General features: G+C 40.6%; 1 protein-coding gene across 2 annotated transcripts in view; it reads right to left on the bottom strand.

Annotated features, from left to right (window-relative positions):
• The window catches only part of RNF38 (ring finger protein 38), a 203,690-nt gene that overhangs the window by 98,388 nt on the left and 86,149 nt on the right, over positions 1–19,153 (bottom strand). For both annotated transcript variants that reach the window (XR_509557.4, XM_005309268.5), the window contains exon 2: positions 3,688–3,758. Coding sequence is in view for 1 of the 2 variants with exons in the window: in XM_005309268.5 (XP_005309325.4) it covers positions 3,688–3,758 (71 nt within the window). In the remaining variant the exon portion in view is untranslated. The remainder of the gene's footprint in view (positions 1–3,687; positions 3,759–19,153) is intronic.

The following is a 19,153-nucleotide window of genomic DNA, read 5'->3' as shown; positions in this document are numbered from 1 at the left end:
AATAATGCTCTAGCCAATTATTCATTTTTTAATGCAGTGAGGCCACACTTGAAAAATTCTAGTCTTTGGTTTCCTGCTGATCTGACTGAACATGTATTCAAGATTCCTGTGTAGCCAAGTCAACAAAAATCAAATAATTGGGTTGGAAGCCTGGGAATAATTTTCGTTAAATTTGTAACATTCATTGCATGTGTGTTGCACAGAACATTTCCTATATCACCTGCTTTCCAGGAAATGTATACCAGGATTTGTGGAGAAGCTACTGCAAAATACACATACAAAACTGGCAGTCAGTTGCTATACCGTAAGTTTTTCATATAGTGCACTGACTGGTGATGTCAGTGTGGGCAGTGTAGGATTTTACTGAGACTTCTGTGCATTAGTTAGCAGAAGTTGAAGATGTGGCCGGCTATCCTGGGGGATTCCTTTTTTTTTTTTTTAATAATATATAAAAACACCTTTCTGTATCCAGTCTATTATGAGTAGTATTTCTGCTTGTAAATTAAGGCTAGATCCTGTATTCCTAATTCAAGAGCTATTCCTATCACTATTAACTGGAGTTACCCCCACGTAATGATGGTGCAATCAGGCCTCTCATTTTCAAACTGATTCACATCGGATCTGGATCAGAATCTAACAGATTAAAAAAATCCCCCCCCCAAACCAAAAATCCCTGAGTTGTCACTTACATGCATTTGTGCTAGAGGATGTATGAAAAAAGGATAAAGTAACAACATAACCAACTTTAAAAAAAAAAAAGGCACCACAAATAGGGGTTATGTCCATAAAAAAATTCTATGAAGGGTTATAACACAAAGGAAAGATGTAAATTTAACACATACTTCTCAATGCCATTAACTGAGAACCAGTGCTCTCTCTTCATCCCCCCTGTAAAAATAAAAAGGAGGATGCAGTACACATTGGCACATCAGAAAAGAGAGCACAGATGTGCATTCTCAGGCGTGTTCACAAGTGTCCTGAACAAGCAGCCATTTTCCTACATGATTACCAGTTTCTAAGAAAGTGCAAGGCAGACGGTTCCATGTGAGTGCTTAGAAATGGGAGGAACAATCAAAGACACCACTGCATAAGACTGTCATTTGGAGGAAAACGTTTCTCCACGGCACTTCCAAAATGGCACTCTTCATCATGCTCTTTGGAAGAGATCTACTCCACTCAACATGAGGTCTAATCTTGTATAGGATATTTTTGTGTTTTCCCTGAATGCTGCGGAGGTGCCTCACATCCTGTGACTTGGAAATGGTTATGAACCTGAGTCTAACAAGCTACCTTCCCCGGCTGCAATTTAAACAGCAGCGAATCACCTTCGAAGCAAAACACCTAACTGCTCTTAAAACAACTGTAACATTTTTAACTACCTCTGGATGTTTTCATCTTTCAGTTTGTTCTCCATTTCCTTGTTACAGATTAGGTTATCTCCCATGAGGTGGTCACTCCTGGGGGCTCACTTTCAGCAGCAGAAGGGAGGAGGTAATGTAAAGGAAGTGTTCTGTAACTTAACCACTAGACATTGGTGCACAGAAAAGGAACTTTATTACCACTGTCTGTTCCCCATCCACGGACCCTCTTGGTGCCAAGAGCACCTGAAGTGGGAGTGAGCTATGAGACTAAAGGAGATGACCGGATCCATTAGATTTAAAACAACCACTGTTACATTGTCTGCCCACAGAAACAGCACCAGTAGGCCCATTAGTGTGTACTGGCTGCATATCGGACACTGAAAGACATCTCCAACTCCAGTAGCCTCCCCTTCCCCCCTCCTCACATGAATCCTCTAGGTACCACTCTTTTGTCATTCCATCATTATAAATGCCCTCCAGCCCGGTCAGTTCCTCTCCGGCTGTGCAACTGGTGAACGTGGTCCAAAGAGGACATTAAAGATTCCACACAGAACAAATAAATGTACCAGCAGTAGAAGGCTAAGCTGGGACATTCTCTATGCTTCCTTCTCCTACTCCCATTGAGAACAGATAGACCAGCAGCAGCATGAAGGATAGAACCATCTATAACAAAGCGGCAGAGACAAGATATCAACAGAATTTAAAGCTGTCAGACTAAAATGTCTCTTTAGTTTTAAAGCAGGGGTTCTCAAACTGGGGTCAGGACCCCTCAGGGGGTCACAAGCTATCAACCTCCACCCCAAACCCTGCTTTGCCTCCAGCATTTATAATGGTGTTAAATATCAATTAAAAACACTTTTAAATATAAGGGAGTGGGGGTTCACACTCAGAGACTTGCTATGTGAAAGGGATAGAGGGTCCTGTCATCTTCATCTGAAGAAGTGAGGTTCTTACCCACGAAAGCTTATGCTCCCAATACTTCTGTTAGTCTTAAAGGTGCCACAGGACCCTCTGTTGCTTTTTACAGATTCAGACTAACACGGCTACCCCTCTGATATGTGAAAGGGGTCACCCGTAAAAAAGTTTGAGCGCCACTGTTTTAAAGGAAGCTCACAAACTTTGAAAATGAAGTCAGGGAAAATAACCATGCTGACTACAGAACCAAATGGAATCTTTAGATAATCCTAGCATATTCTGCCGAGCATTTTTGTCTCATATTTGCACAATTCTGAAGAGGCTCACCTGTATCACACCCCTAAAGATTGGCCCATATACTCAGGCCCTCAGATTATACTGAGGGCCATGTAACTAGCAAGACAGACAGGGCTTTGTATGCAAGTGCCCTAGCTAGCAAGACTAGGAGTCTACACTTGTACATAATAGCACCACATTAGCGGATATCCTTTAAACTATGCAGTTGAGCAAACAGGCCCCAGTCTAGATTTGAGACGTTCCTACCAAATTCTGTATTTAATTAAACTCTGAATTTAGTGTAGTCTCCCATCCCACTCCTATCCAATCAGGAGCTTACATATAGTATTTACAAGTATGACAAAGTACCACTATGTAGTGGCCCATAGCTAATTTACTTTAAAAGGGATATTAACATTTTTAAGGAAAAACACCCCCAAACAATCTGACTTGAGAATGATCCAATCTGAAGTTGTTCCTTTTTGTATTCTAACCATGTATCATTTATATAACTAATCCAAACCCTCCCCCCCAAAAAACATTTCTAACAAAAATACCAGTGAACATCTTTATTAACTTAAAGCCAGTGCATGAACGTGCTCTCTTGCCAAAAGGTTAAGAAAACACTTCCACACTGCCAGGTAGAGATGGATATTTTGAAGCTGCAGTGTGAAAAAATAAGTTCCTGTCTCCAAAACACATGAGATAGGTTGAGAAAACCTACAGCACAGATGGAATATTCTTCTCAGCATGCTAAGCCAGCTCAAACTTCACAAGCCACAAAATGACAGTAATAAGACATTACTGCTGTATATAACAAAGCCAATAGGGGAATCACCACCCATTATTACCTGTGGGTGTCAGTGTGGTAAGCCAGAAAAATTGCGAACAATGAGGGAATGGAAGCAGAAAAAAAATAGATTACAAGGCTAGTGTCTCCTTAATCAACTAAAAGATCATCTTGAGTGAAATATACATTTTTCATAAAAGACCAGAGATATTTCAGATTGTAACATGTATTTCATATAAAGTTAGCTTTTGGCTCTGGAAAACAACCATTAGTCTATAAAAGCAATGCAATCTGCAAAAGAATGACATGCACCTTCCCTAAAGGGGAAATTTACACAGATCTCACCTTGTCACTGTCATCATTACAAATGTGGTCTTGATGGATTGACTGGCATTGGAAGGAAGCACCAGTACTACCTACAAGAGAAAAGGGGAGGGGGGACAAAGGAAAAAAAAATAATTAGAATTGGAAACCCAATCCCTGGGAATACTAAAAATAAATACAGACAAGTGTAGGAGCCAGAAATTTTTTCACACAGCAGAGAGATTTAGCTGCCAAACATCTATGTCAGACAGCTCTTGTATTTAATTCTGATGATGGGATAAGCAGCAGAGACATTTTTCACTATGTGCCAGAGATATCTTCTCCAAGACTTTTTTAAACATTTAAAACAGAACAAAATTAGTACTTGTTCATTAATCCAAAACAAACATATGCCATAAAGCAGCAAAATACACACGCCAAACATAAGTCAAGAACAGCTACACACATAGTGTTAAGGTAGTGTCCCCCACTACTAGGTAACCCAGTTATTAACACAATGGGTAGTTAGCCCTTTGGGGACGAGATATACTACTTCCTTTTGTTAAGACAAACAACAGACTAGCTAGGACCAAGAGGCAGAGAGAATCCTCATTTTGTTGATAATATTCTTGTTGAGGCTGGAATTTCCCCCCCAAAAGCTTTATGCAAGTCTTTCCTACCCATGTTCTTGTATGTGGCAGGCTATGGTGCAGATCAAGCCTGGCAAGGGCTTAATAGTGCAAGACCACAAGGCTTGTTTATGAGAAGGATGGCAGCTACTGGTTCACCCTAATACGCCTTTATGTGCATAAAAAAACCCACCTTAAATCCTTTTACAGTACAAGCTATGTTTTGTAAAGTCTTATTTATGTCATGCATTTGTTTCCTCCCTGAAAGGGACACAGTAACATCCCCACTAAAGCAATCTGGCCTAGCAAATTGAGAGAAGAGACTCTGCTGATGTTCCCTTTTTATTTTTTGGAGTTTAACAAAGCCAAATTAAAATATGCAACACAGTGGCTGACAACATGCAAGCCCAATTTTATTTTAAACATTGCTCTAACTTACAAGCCCACAAGCACATTCATTTTGCAAATACAAATGAAGGTTGTCAGTTACCCTCTTAGCAAACCAAGGGTAACTCTTTCCCTTCCACAGGTTTCAGAGTAGCAGCCGTGTTAGTCTGTATCCGCAAAAAGAAGAACAGGAGTACTTGTGGCACCTTAGAAACTAACAAATTTATTAGAGCATAAGCTTTCGTGGACTACAGCCCACTTCTTCGGATGCATCCGAAGAAGTGGGCTGTAGTCCACGAAAGCTTATGCTCTAATAAATTTGTTAGTCTCTAAGGTGCCACAAGTACTCCTGTTCTTCTTTCCCTTCCACTCTCTTCTATACCATCCCTAGTGACATCATTCTAGTATGCCTTACCCAGTCATTTATTTATTTATGGTAAAAGGATTTTATTCCATCAGAACATACCATATTACGGTGCCAAAATATTATCTTTTTGATCACTGACCTAGGATAAAAGTTTGGTGAAGTTTACTAGTCCCAAAATAATTTGTTCTGATCCAGGTAAGTGTTTTATTTCTCATATAGGTCATGACACACAAGCCCATTCAGATTACTGCCTTGACTTTTCCTCCTGTCATCTTCAATTCCAACATGATTTTAGCAGCAGTTTTCAGGAACTGCTGGTGTTAAGAGATACATGCTTTATACCACTGGAAAACTGGGACTCTCAGCTACACTGGGATGGCACAGATGATTGGTTTTTACTTGTTAGCAGTTGCAGTCTGAAGAACTGCGGAGTCATGTTAGAAACAAAGTAGGCAAAAACCCAACCTGGTAACCAGAATTATTAGAGGCCTGAAACAGTTATCAACTAACATGCAAATGAATACATGTACTGAGCCTGCATGTCATATAACACTGGACCAAAATTGCTCTTCCCCAACACGGAGCAAGAAATGTTATTAAATTACAGAAAAATCTCATCTGTAAGTTACGTGGTCTCTGTTTCCTGGGCAGAACCTCTGCCCAGAAATTCTTTCAGCCGCTCTTCTCCCTCTTTTCCTGCTGTAGTTTTGAAGGACAGTGCACCGATTCCCACTTTGAAAGACTACTCCAAGCTATAAGCCATTTCACAACCATAGTGTTTAATAGAGGTTTGAAGTCTACCCTCTGCTCCAGCCATAAGACAACCCCTCTGAAAGCTTGTAAGCCTGCTTAACAAATACAGGAAGGTAGGCAGAAGTGACTGCTACTGCAAGACCTCTCTAAACACCTCTCCTGTTATCACTTTTTCAGAATAACCATCTTATTTTTGTGTGTATCACTCTTCATTACCATAACTATTTTACTTACTTTTGCTTAAGCATATACAGTATTTAATTGCATTCAAGAGAGTTTTCACATTACATTAAGAAAACCAAGAAATTTCCATGAAGAGGAAAAAGCAGACAGAAGAAGAGTTAGTCCCCTCTCCCACTCCTTCACCCACACTCTAAAACAAAGCAGAATATGTTCTTGTAGCTTATGCTGCTGTGCACCCAGAATATATAATGGTCTGTATTTCCACAGCAATTGCTACTGCTATTATGCCACAGGAATTTTAATGACTTGGGGTTTTTTAGGTTTCCTTTTTTACTGTTTTTACATATTCTCCTTTTCTTATGATCTAGCAAAGAGTACGGAAAAAGCAGAGTGGTATTACATAGCCACTACCCTAACTGTGGGTGCAAACAGTTGAGCCCTACCCAATACTTGGCCTCTGGATATTGTTCATTGATGGAACACGGCCAATTTGCATCGTTTTAGGCTTGAATCACACCACTTTCAGACTATCCAACTTTACCACAGCTACTGGGAAACAGTTCATGTCATGGCTGTATATAAATACTGGCCTGGGGATTTCCAAGCTGCATACAATTTCCAGTTTTGCTGTCCAGAAGATTAAAGTTTCACATGCTGGCAGAATTCAATTAATCTAGACAAACTTCAAAGTATGTTTCCTCACCACCTAAAATACTCTTTTCTTCTAACAAGTGTTCTTATACCACCACCACAAACCAAAAACAAAATCTAACCTTCTTGCAAGAAACCAAACTGCATCCACAAGAAAATTCTGCTAACATGCCAATCTCACCTTATTTATAGAAATAAAGTAGCCTGACTGTGTTCTGAAAAGTATTATTAAACATTTTTCCAAAAATGTCATATGCTTATAATTTCTCTTTTCCACATGTTTTTGTTCTCTTTTAAAATTGACATATTTCTTAACACTGTGCATCAAAAACTATACAGTAAACTTTAAATACACTCAGTAGAACAGCAGCAGAACTACTTTTAATGCGTTATGTACACAAATCGCTTTTTAAAAGGTGCTGTAAAGCAGGCAAGCTCCAGGTCTGTACTCAGTTCTTAAGTCTAGAAGGCAATTTACTTAGCTTCATTTTTATACTCAAGTAGGGCTGTCAATTAATCCCAGTTAAGTCACACGACTAACTCAAAAAAATTAATTGCGATTAAAAAATTGCAATGAATCGCATTTGTAACAATAAATTGAAATTTATTAAATATTTGTGGATGTTTTTCTACATTTTCAATATTTATTTCAATTACAACACAGAATACAAAGTGCACAGTGCTCACTTAATATTTTTGATTACAAATACATGTACTGTAAAAATGATAAACAAAAGAAATAGTATTTTTCAATTTACCTCATACAAATACTGAAGTGCAATCTCTAACATAAAAGTGTAATTTACAAATGCAGATTTTTTTTTGGTGACATAACTGCACTCAAAAACAAAGCAGTGTAAAACTTTAGAACCTACAAGTCCACTAAGTCCTACTTCTTATTCTGCCAATCGCTAAGACAAGTTTGTTTACATTGACGGGAGATACTGCTGCCTGCTTCTTATTTACAATGTCACCTGAAAATGAGAACAGGCGTTCGCATGGCACTGCTGTAGCCGGCGTTGCAAGGTATTTACATGCCAGATATGCTAAACATTCGTATGCCCCTTCATGCTTCGGCCACCATTCCAGAGAACATGCTTCCATGCTAATGGTGCTCATTAAAAAAATAATGCGTCGATTAAGTTTGTGACTGTACTCTTGGGGGGGGGGGGGGAACTGTATGTCTCCTGCACTGTTTTACCCACATTCTGCATATATTTCACGTTATAGCAGTCTCGGATGATGACCCAGCACATGTTCGTTTTAAGAACACTTTCACAGCAGATTTGACAAAATGCAAAGAAGGTGAGATTTCTAAAAATAGTCACAGCACTCGACGCAAGGTTTAAGAATCTGAAGTGCCGTCCAAAATCTGAGAGGGACGAGGCGTGGAGCATGCTTTCAGAAGTCTTAAGAGAGCAACACTCTGATGTGGAAACTACAGAACCCGGACCACCAAAAAGGAAAATCAACCTTCTGCTGGTGGCATCTGACTCAGATGATGAAAATGAACATGCGTCAATCCACACTGCTTTGGATCGTTATCAAGCAGAACCCATCATCAGCATGGAAGCATGTCCTACGGAATGGTAGTTGAAGCATGAAGGGACATGCGAATCTTTAGTGCATCTGGCACGTAAATATCTTGCGACGCCGGCTACAACAGTGCCACGCGAACACCCGTTCTCACTTTCAGGTGACATTATAAACAAGAAGCAGGAAGCATTATCTCCTGCAAATTGTAACCAACCTTCTTTGTCTGAGTGACTGGCTGATCAAGAAGTAGGACTGCATGGACTTGTAGGCTCTAAAGTTTTACATTGTTTTATTTTTGAATGCATTTTTGGGTTTTTTGGTACATAATTCTACATTTGTAAAATCAACTTTCATTATAAAGACATTGCACTACAGTACTTGTATGAGGTGAATTGAAATTGAATTCCTTTTATCATTTTTATAGCATATATATTTGTAATCAAAAATAAATATAAAGTGAGCATATATAAAATATAAAGTAAACTTTGTATTCTGTGTTGTAACTGAAAGTAATATATTTGAAAATGTAGTAAACATCCAAAAATTATTTAAAATAAATGGTATTCTATTATTTTTTAATCACCTGACAGCCCTATACTCAAGTGAAAATTAAGACCCTGATTTGGCTACTTGATCCAAGCTGAGCGCCTCTTATATCTCGGCAAATCCAGTTGCAGGATCAAGGCCTGAGTTTGTTGGTATGAAATTTTACTTTGCTAATGAATGTTATTTTATTCAGGGGTCTTGAGCATCAGAATGAGTTACAAAGATCTCACCTGAAAATATCATCATCTCTTAATTTTCAAATAAAAAAATGTAGCAAGGCCTGTTGAGCATTACACACACACACACTCTTCCAACAAGTTGGAATGTGCACATGGTCCAGGGAATATTTTCCTGCAAGACTGAAACACACGTGTACACAAACTAGTTCCAGGATGGGAGAACTGTTCACAGGTAGAATGGTAGTCAAGTTTTTAAATAATCCTGCAATTTTCTCTCCCAAAATTTACTGAAAAAAAGTACCAAAAAAAAATCTGTTGGATCCATGTTATTTTGCAAAAAATTATAGTTCTACCCTATCTAAATTATTTCTCTGATACAGACTGAACAGCACGTGCATTTAATTAATAACCATTAAACCCAGATAAAAGGGTCAAAGCAGTACTTTTTTTTGGCTTGAGCTTACAAAGTTGGCACCAGTTACCTTTTGGAGATGGGAGGGGAGGGGCAGTTGGTTCTCAGAATCCAAATTAAAAACATGACCCAGCTGCAAGAGCTTATTTAAGGCTATTAGCATCTGTGCTCACAAGCAGGGTTTGATGTGATCCTAACTTCACACTCCTTGTTGAGAATATTCTGGCCTGTCTAGGTGATATGGATGAAGTAAGCGTACAGCCTTACTTAAGAAGGCAAGAAATTCACCTCCATATATTGAAGTGTCACATATATTCTGAACGTGACACACAAAATCAAGTAATGTTTGTTGTTTTTAGTGCTTATTTACGGGAAACTGGTCGCTCAGGGAACTGACAATGGCATAAAGAGCCTTCCGGCTTTAGGCTCATCGTTCGGGCCCTACCAAATTCACGGTCCATTTCAGTGTCATGGGATTTAAAAATAATACATTTAATATTTAAATCTAAAATTTCACGGTGTTGTAATTGTAGGGGTCCTGACCTAAAAAGGAGTTGGGAGGGAGTTACAAGGTTATTGTAGAGGGGGTTGCGGTACTGCTATGCTTACTTCTGTGCTGCTGATGGAGAGAGGTGGCAGCCGGCCAGGATCCCATCTCTGACGGCAGAGCCGCTGCCAGCAGCAGCGCAGAAGTAAGGATGGCCTGGTATGGTATTGCCACCCTTACTTCTGCACTGCTGCGCCTTCAGAGCTGGGCGCCCGGCCAACAGCTGCCGCTTTGCGGTCGCCCTGCTCTGAAGGCAGTGCAGAAGTGAGGGTGTCAATACTGTGACCTCCCAAAAATAACCTTGCGACACCCCTGCAACTCCCATTGGGGTCAGATTTCAGGGTGTGGAGACCAGATTTCACCACATTTTGCATGGCCGTGAATTTGGTAGGGCCCGACTCATAGTTCTTGTTGAGCCTAGGCTGGCAACCACTCGGAGGGTGATTTGGCAGCTGGTGTAAAGTGAGTTAGTGGTTTCAGTCTAGTTCTTAGAGGATGTGTGTTCACACTGCAAAGCCCACCAAGAAAACCTGGCCCCCTTGTTGGCAAGGTCGGTTAGATGTGGACGAAGCAAGTCAGGGTGAATACACATCACGTTGCAATGGCAGTGAAGCTGGCACTCCTGCTGTCCATACTACTCCAGTTCCATAGCTAGGAGACTTCAATTTCCAGAGCTGACAATCTAGCTTAATGAGCATATTTACGTTTACTCTTTTAAATAACTACACAAACCACTATTTTCAGAGGCTGCGTGACAGAAGTTCTTACCTGGCCAGGTCTAAGACATGAAATATCCTTTTCCATTAGATTTTTAAATATTAAAATGAACTTTTTATTGTATGTATGATTACTCTAGGCTTACGTGTTTAATTATTTAGAATTTTTCTATTTTATATGCATGCATATATACCATCACACACAATATCACTTGGCATGCTGAACTCTACTCTCCCCCACACCCTTCCCCTGATAACTTCCTAGCCAACCTCTCAAATATTTTCATAAGTTGACATACAAGTACTATCACAGAGTCAGCCCAAATATATATGCCATGCTGCCCAGTATGGAATCATCATGTAACAAAAGACCCTCATAAGAATGGCCATACTGGGTCAGACCAAAGGTCCATCTAGCCCAGTATCCTGTTTTCCAACAGTGGTCAGTGCCAGGTGCCCCAGAGGGAATGAACAAAACAGGGAATCATCAAGTGATCCATCCCTTTGCTCATTCCCAGCTTCTGGCAAACAGAGACTAGAGACACCATCCCTGCCCAGCTCCTGGCTAGTAGCCATTGATGGACCTATCCTCCATGAACTTATCTAGTTCTTTTTTGAACTCCGTTATAGTCTTGGCCTTCACAACATGCTCTGGCAGAGTTCCACAGGCTGACTGTGCGTTGTGTGAAATCCTTCCTTTTGTTTTAAACCTGCTGTCTATTAATTTCATTTGGTGATTCCTAGTTCTTATGTTATGGGGAGGAGTAAATAACACTTCCTTATATACTTTCTCCACACCAGTCATGATTTTATAGACCTCTATCATATCCCCCCTTAGTCGTCTCTTTTCCAAACTGAAAAGTCCCAGTTTTATTAATCTCTCCTCATTCTATACCCCCAATCATTTTTGTTGCCCCTTTCTGAATCTTTTCCAATTCCAATATATCTTTTTTGAGATGGGGCGGCCACATCTACACGCAATATTCAAGATGTTGGTGTACCATGGATTTATATAGAGGAAATAAGATATTTTCTGTCTTATTATCTATCCCTTTCTTAAATGATTCCCAACATTGTTAGTTTTTGACTGCCGCTGCACATTGAGTGGATGTTTTCAGAGAACTATCCACAATGACTGCAAGGTCTCTTTCTTGGGATCTAAATTAGCTGTTACCACTCATCATTTTATATGTATAGTTAGGATTATGTTTTCCAATGTGCATTACTTCGCATTTAACAACACTGAATTTCATCTGCCATTTTGTTGCCCCGTCACCCAGTTTTGTGAGATCGCTTTGTAACTCTTCGCGGTCAGCTTTGGACTTTACTAGTAGCCTGCAAATTTTGCCACTTCACTGTTTACTCCTTTTTCTTTGATAAATGGATATGTGCAAATGGACAGAGCTAAGAGTGCTGTGGGAAACTTGGCACTAAGTAGCCTGGCTTTCTTGATATTCCATTTACACACACACTTTTGTACTACCATGTATTATGTATTGATATAATTTGTGGTGGAACCAGCCAAAAGGATTAATTCCCCCACCCCCACCCCCCCAAATGTGAATTGATTCAGTTAAGAACCAGGCCTACCTGTGTATTTCCTTTAAGAGCAGTTAGTCACAGGTACAGTTTTAGGGTACAGGACTGTGACACTATTGGAACATTTCAGAAATCTCATATGCAAGATCAACATCAAAACTGCACTAGCCAGGGCCGGGCAGCAGGGGCATCGTAAATCCTTGTTTGTTTGCTGCACATGCATCACAGGAATCCAGAGACTGAGGGATTCCTCCAAATGCACTTGAAGGGTTAAATAAATTCTGAAGCCAGGGAGCAATACTATAGTCATGGATGTATGAAAGCCAAAGCAAACTCCCTAGAATTCTACTGAAGACAAGCAATTATCATTGCTGCAAAAGGCCCACAGGTTTTCCTATTTTCCATTTCCTAGTGCCTCAGAAACTGGCCTGGTGAATCTCAGAACATATATAGCACTTCATGTTAGTTACAGATGAGATTAAATGCACTTGGAAAATTCCTATAAACCACACAACTCTGGGGCACTGAAAACAACACTCTAGTATCCCTAATATCAGTGAGAAAGATTGACTATTTAACAGAAGTTTTTATAGCTCAGAGCACAAAGGGGTGGGGAGGTAGGGTAAAAGTAGAGAAGGAGAAAAGTAAGAAGAGAACAATCTAGTCACCATAAGCCTCTATGGTAAATCTGTTTCTAACCAAGAGGCAAACCACAAACACCATTCCCAAGCTACATAAAAAGTTTGCTTTGATTCCCCCCCGGTTACATTGCAGGAAGCAGAAGTTGCAAATACAAACAAGTCCTGTGGCTGCAGTTCGTCCAGCAGAGATGAGAAACGCACCTACACACAATAGGAATGTTACTGCTAATAATACATTAAACTTACTATGCCATTTATTTTATGACTGGTGATAAAAACATGGGAGGATGCAGAAGAGAGTTTAAGTGATAATTCATAGTAGCCCTTAATTATCTTAATCTTCCCTCCTAGATGGCATAGCATATCCATCCTAGACAAGTGAGAAAACATTGCACATTAAATGCAGAGTCCTAGGAAATAAGAAAACTAAGAGGGAAACAAGCAAATTTTCTAACACATGCAGTACTCAGAGTAGTTGAAGTTTCTCTTATGGGGGGAAAAAAAAAGTCACCTTTCACTAGAAGAACATGCTAACAGTTGAGAAATAGCTGGAAAGCACTGGTACACTAGTAAATCAACAACCTAACAATTTCTTTCAGTTGGAAAAGTTTAATAATTGCAGTTTCATGCATATGTAATTTACTAACAAAACAGTAATTCTTGACAGGATGGGGAGCACAGTCTGATATTTATTGTCCGCACACAGAATTAAGAATAAAAAGCTACAGTATGTTGGTGTTTCACTTAGGCGAAAGTCATATTCATGTAATAATTTGCAAAGTTATGTGGTAAACTGCATCATAAATTTATCATTTACTTCTGACCAACTCATCTTCCCAGGACAACGACTCCTCACATTCCAAACCTCTGGCTACATCGACTCTGGGAGTAGATATACCCACCTCGAATAGACATATTCACACTAGCTCTTGTTGAGCTAACATGCCAAAAAACAAGAATGTGACATGGACAGCAGCGAGCAGCAGCACAGGCTAGCTTCCCCAAGTAAATACCCACAGGGGTATGTCTACACTGCAGCTGGGAGCAACTCTCCCAGCCTGGACAGAGAGACTCATGCTAGCAGGGCTCGAGATAGCACACTACAATTACCAGTGTGGACATGGCCGCTCTGGCAGGCCAGCCACCCGAGCTCAGACTCAGGAGGTTGAGGGGGCTTGAAAGCCTAAGGCCTGGTCCCCACTTAGTCCGGACTTCGGACTAAGGTACGCAAATTCAGCTACGTTAATAACGTAGCTGAATTCGAAGTACCTTAGTCCGAACTTACCGCGGTCCAGACGCGGCCGGAAGTCTCCCCCCGTCGACGCTGCGTACTCCTCTCGGCGAGCTGGAGTACCGGCGCAGACTGTGAGCACTTCCGGGATCGATCCGGGATCGATTTATCGCGTCTTAACCAGACGCGATAAATCGATCCCAGAACATCGATGGCGTGCCGCTGGACCAGCCGGTAAGTGAAGACTAGGCCTTAGTTGCCAAACAAGCCACAACGCCCACACTGCTATTTTTAGCGCGCTAGCTCCAGCGAGTCCATCTACCCGGGCTGGGAGGCTCACGCTCACCTGCTATGTCGACACACCCAAGGAGTCCAGAGATGCCAACTTTAACGATTTTACTGTCTCACCTTGCAAAATCTGGTGTTTTTCTTAAAGACCTAGTTTTCAGAGTGATTTTATTACCCCAGAATCACAGCTCTCATTAAAAAAAATAAAAAAATAAAGTAAGTTTCTGGCCCTTATGGTTGCAGAGATAAGCTTGAAAACATGATGTGAGTGTATACTAAAGGTTCCAAAACAAGAAGGCAAAGGAAAGGAACCAACATTTGTTACTGTTTAAACAGCTCACTATTTTAAGCCCAGTTTCATGATTTTTTCGGGGGGGAGGGGGCTGACTCCATTTTTCAGCACTCTAGGTTGGCAATACTGAAAGTCACAACGTAATTATATAAAAAGTTACTTTAGGTCATTTCAGGGGGTTTCTACATTTTATTAGTTATAACTGTTCTCCAGTATAATCAGACTCATAATAGCGAAGGCGCCCTGATCTTTATAGGAAGTGGAAAATGAAAAATAGCCACAAAAATGTTTCTACGCTTTTAACATTTCTAAAATGGGTTTGGTAAAGTATGTGGCAAACAAAGAACACAGGGGTGTGGTGTGGGTATAAAAGGTTTTCTTGGCACCCATTTGAGATAATCTGCATTTCTCACTTTCAGCAAAACCACAAGTGCGTTATAGGGCCATCCCAAATTCATGCAATTAAAAACTACCACAGTATAACCAATTCCTTTATTTACCTCTTCTGTCATCAGGCTCACAGTTTTGTGGCTATTTTACCTTGGGTAAAAACAATATTAAATTAATGGCAAAAACACTAACATCCCCTTAAGGCAATGCAAAAAGAACCCGGCTCCCAATGTGACCTTATAAATACAGATACAGCTTAGCCTAAGGGCTTGTCTTCACTACCCGCCTGGATCGGCGGGTAGAAATCGATCTCTCGGGGATCGAATTATTGCGTCTCGTAGGGAAGCGACATTCGATCCCCGAATCAACGCGCGTACTCCACCAGTGCAGGTAGGAGTAAGCGCCGTCGACGGGGGAGCTGCGGAGGTCGATTTGCCACCGTCCTCACAGCGGGGTAAGTCGGCTCGGATACGTCGAATTCAGCTACGCTATTTGCGTAGCTGAATTTGCGCATCTTAAATCGATCACCCCCCCTAGTGTAGACCTAGTCTTAGTGTTCGCAGGCACAAATTTGTTCAAGTCAACAAACTTGTGTCTGCTTATACCAGGGCTACATTTGGCCTAACAGATATACAAGTAGGTTCAAAGCTGCAAATTCAAGTTACAATAGGAGATGCTTTTTTGGCCACATCTGTACTTTTAAATCTTAGCAAAGCTGTTTTAAGCTGTTTTTGATTTTTGTTACTGGGGAAAGGTGGCTGGTACTGCTCCTTGAAAATTCTTAGCTACAACTGACAAGAAACCCCTCAACAGCAGTACATTCCTCTGGGCTCCCCAACATCATTATGTAGTGACAGCAAAAAGATACTCTCAAAGCTGGTTGCTGGAGGAAAAGGGGGTGGGGGGAGGAAATCAATACTTGTGACAGGCTGGCTGTGAGAGTCTGTTGCTGGATGTTCTCAATGGGAAACCTGACATTTAACACTGACAATCCTGCTTATTGGAAAGGGATTAAAATTCAGTATGAAGAAAATTGTATCCATTTCTTCCTGCTTGCTATGTGAAGAAATCTTTGCTGTTACTTTCAATTTACAGATAAACATTTTCTCGCAGATGGAATATTTGCAGCACGTAATGGTGTAAATGAAATTAAAACTGAAAAACAAAATCTATTTACAAATAATTCTCTCCTGGTTTTATAGTTCTGGAGACATTTACATGAAAGCAGAAGCTTAGCTTCTTGAGAGTTCATCTGCTCCTGCAGTTTATCCCACATCTAAAGTCATAATCCACTGTTTAATTATGACATCACAACCAGTTGCTGGGAAGGTAACATGAATTCAGTTAAGGAACAGCCAGCAGGAGCAGATGAACTACTGAAAAATAAGGTATTTTCATACAAGTGTCCTTAGCAACAAAAAAGGGACTACAGAAAATATGACTTGCCAGCAGAATTCTTTCCAAAGCTCTGTTTTTTTTGTTTGTTTGTTTTTTTTGTTTTTTAAACTTACAGGGCTGCACAAATATGCATGCTGCTTGACAGGATACATCAAGTCCCTGCCCAGATGAGTTCACAGTCTCAGTAAAATGGAGAGTAGGCAAAGCCAACCCCCCACAGGCAGGGGGATAGGGCAAGGGCAATATAACATTGCAGTTGCTTGCAAGGCTAAATACATGTAACTTGATTATCCTCTAGTTATATTAGGTACTGTTAATAAGCTACATGGAGGTGGGTATTTGAGAAACACCTAGGAGAAAACATGCCCGCTAAATATTCAAACACCCCTTCAATGAAGGGAGGAGAAACCTCATGTTCCACATCTCAGAGATCTCTAACAAGTCCTCCAGTAAAACAAAAAAAACCCCACACTTGACATCCATGATAACTAAATTTAAGATTCTGTCACAGGTATTTTTAGTAAAAATCAGGGACAGGTTGCAGGAAATAAACAAAAGTTCATGGAAGCCCGCAACCTGTCCCTGACTTTTACTAAAAATTCCAGGGGAGGGGAAAACTATCAGGAAAAACTATTTCACTAGGAGGGTGGTGAAACACTGGAATGCGTTACCTAGGGAGGTGGTGGAGTCTCCTTCCTTGGAGGTTTTTAAGGCCCGGCTTGACAAAGCCCTGGCTGGGATGATTTAGCTGGGAATTGGTCCTGCTTTGAGCAGGGGGTTGGACTAGATGACCTCTTGAGGTCCCTTCCAACTCTGATATTCTATGATTCTATGACCAGTAGAGCACTGTCAGGGGCCTGTAGCTGCTCTAGGCCTGCGGCTCCAGTGACCCTGGGCTGGCTACTGGTCAGCTGTTCAGGCGGCCCCAGGGGGCGCTGCTCCTGTACCAGCAACACCAGGGCTGACAGCCGGCAGCTGCTCCAGCCCCAAGGGTGCTGACCCAACCACAGTTGCTGCCTCAGCCCTGCCCCAGAAGTAGTCCCGGAAAGTCACAGAATCCAGGACCGCAGTGACAGAATCGTATCCTTAATGATAACTATAAAGAAAAAACCAAGTAGAGCCACGCCGTGCTTCTCTTTAGTTTTTTCCTCCCATGCCTTCAAGCAGCAAAAAGGAGCAATGAATTTTTTCCTGAGCAGGTCATCTTTAAATCTACATATTCCAATCAAGTTTCTCAGGGATGAGGTGTAGAGGGAGATGAGGGATGAGGTGTAGAGGGAGATGATGAAAGGTTAAGTCACCCTTGGGGGGAACACACCGACTGCTGTCCTGAGGGGTTTTTACGATTGTGATAGAAACCACCAGATCCGAGACATTCAGTGTTAAGGTGAACATGAAAACACACTTCTTAATTCAACTCGTGAAAAGTGGGGGAGGGGAGAGAAGAGAATTTCATTGTTAGCTTTAGATTGAAGCATCAAGTCCTAATCTTTCATTTCCTGTCTGCTATTGTCAAGTAACAACTGAAAAACAATTTGGTCCTTAAATTACATAACTAGCGGTTTTCCAGTCCCCAGGGTAAACTTATATTTAGGCTCATGTAAACACATATTGAGACTTAAAAGCATAATTTTCTACTCCGTTAACTATTTTACTTACTTCAGTAGAGGAAGGATTTAGGATTTGTCAACAAAATGTTTATTTTGACAAGAATATGTAGATTTGAAAGTTGTATATTTCCCCCAATCCAACTGTATTTTGTGAAATGAATTTTCTTCTGACTCATCCCATTGAAAAGGAAGCATTTCATTGCAAGAATCAAGTGCCATCCTTATTGGCTCGTCAGGACATGATTCCATGAGTCATATCAATCCAACTGTTGTGCGCACACATTGGTGCGAGCACTTAGTATTGTTGCAATTTTATTTTTTTTTAAGTAAGAGAAAAGTTGCATAGTCAAAGTTTCAAAATGAAAACATTTTCACTTTAAAAGAAGTCCAAAATATCTTGAATCCCTTGTTTTCATTCACTTAGACTCCAAAACCTTTAATTCTAATATAGATAACTATATATTATACATAACTTTCTTTTAACTTTGGACTTTGAATTAATCTCCGTGGCACTTTTAATAGGCACGCTAAAAATCATGGGAAAGTGGGGTTTATAGAGAAGGTGCTGCTGACATGAAGAACAGAGTTACCAAGAAAAAAAGAACAGGAGTACTTGTTACACCTTAGAGACTGACAAATGTATTTGAGCATAAGCTTTCGTGGGCTACAGTCCACTTCATCTGATGCAACCAAGCTTTTTAACTCCTTGCCCCATGGCTCAAGGCTTTTTGGCCATCACACCAAGGACAGAATTAATCTGAAAGGCCTTTATATAAAAACTACAGAGAGCAAAAAATGATGAGACAAAGTTCGGTTAAATCATTTTTTAAATTTATACTGGTGCTTTGAGTATTTACTTGTCTGGTCATGGAGGATATGTTTTTGGGGGGGGGAGGGGTATGCATTGCCCATCTAAAACCTTTGTGCACCACTCTGACATTCTATCCCATGATGTATTCATAAGTGTGTTGCCCATCTTTAAGTAATGGAAGGGCGCACAGACCATTCCCTCTACAAGTGTATTTTTCAAGAATACTATCTAGTGGCTACAGCAGAACAAATAAGATAGGGAAATCAGATATCAGATGCAAAGCAATTTTCAAATGTTTGCCAAAAAAGTACAGCTCTTTGGAAATCTCCAGGATTGGAGTGAGACCAAGAAATGTTGGCCCATTTAAAAATACATACATGATTACACTTTAAGGGAACTACC

Source organism: Chrysemys picta, chromosome 6 (genome assembly GCF_011386835.1).
Source record: "Chrysemys picta bellii isolate R12L10 chromosome 6, ASM1138683v2, whole genome shotgun sequence".
Taxonomy (NCBI): Eukaryota; Metazoa; Chordata; order Testudines; family Emydidae; genus Chrysemys; species Chrysemys picta.
This window is presented reverse-complemented; position numbering and strand designations above follow the sequence as displayed.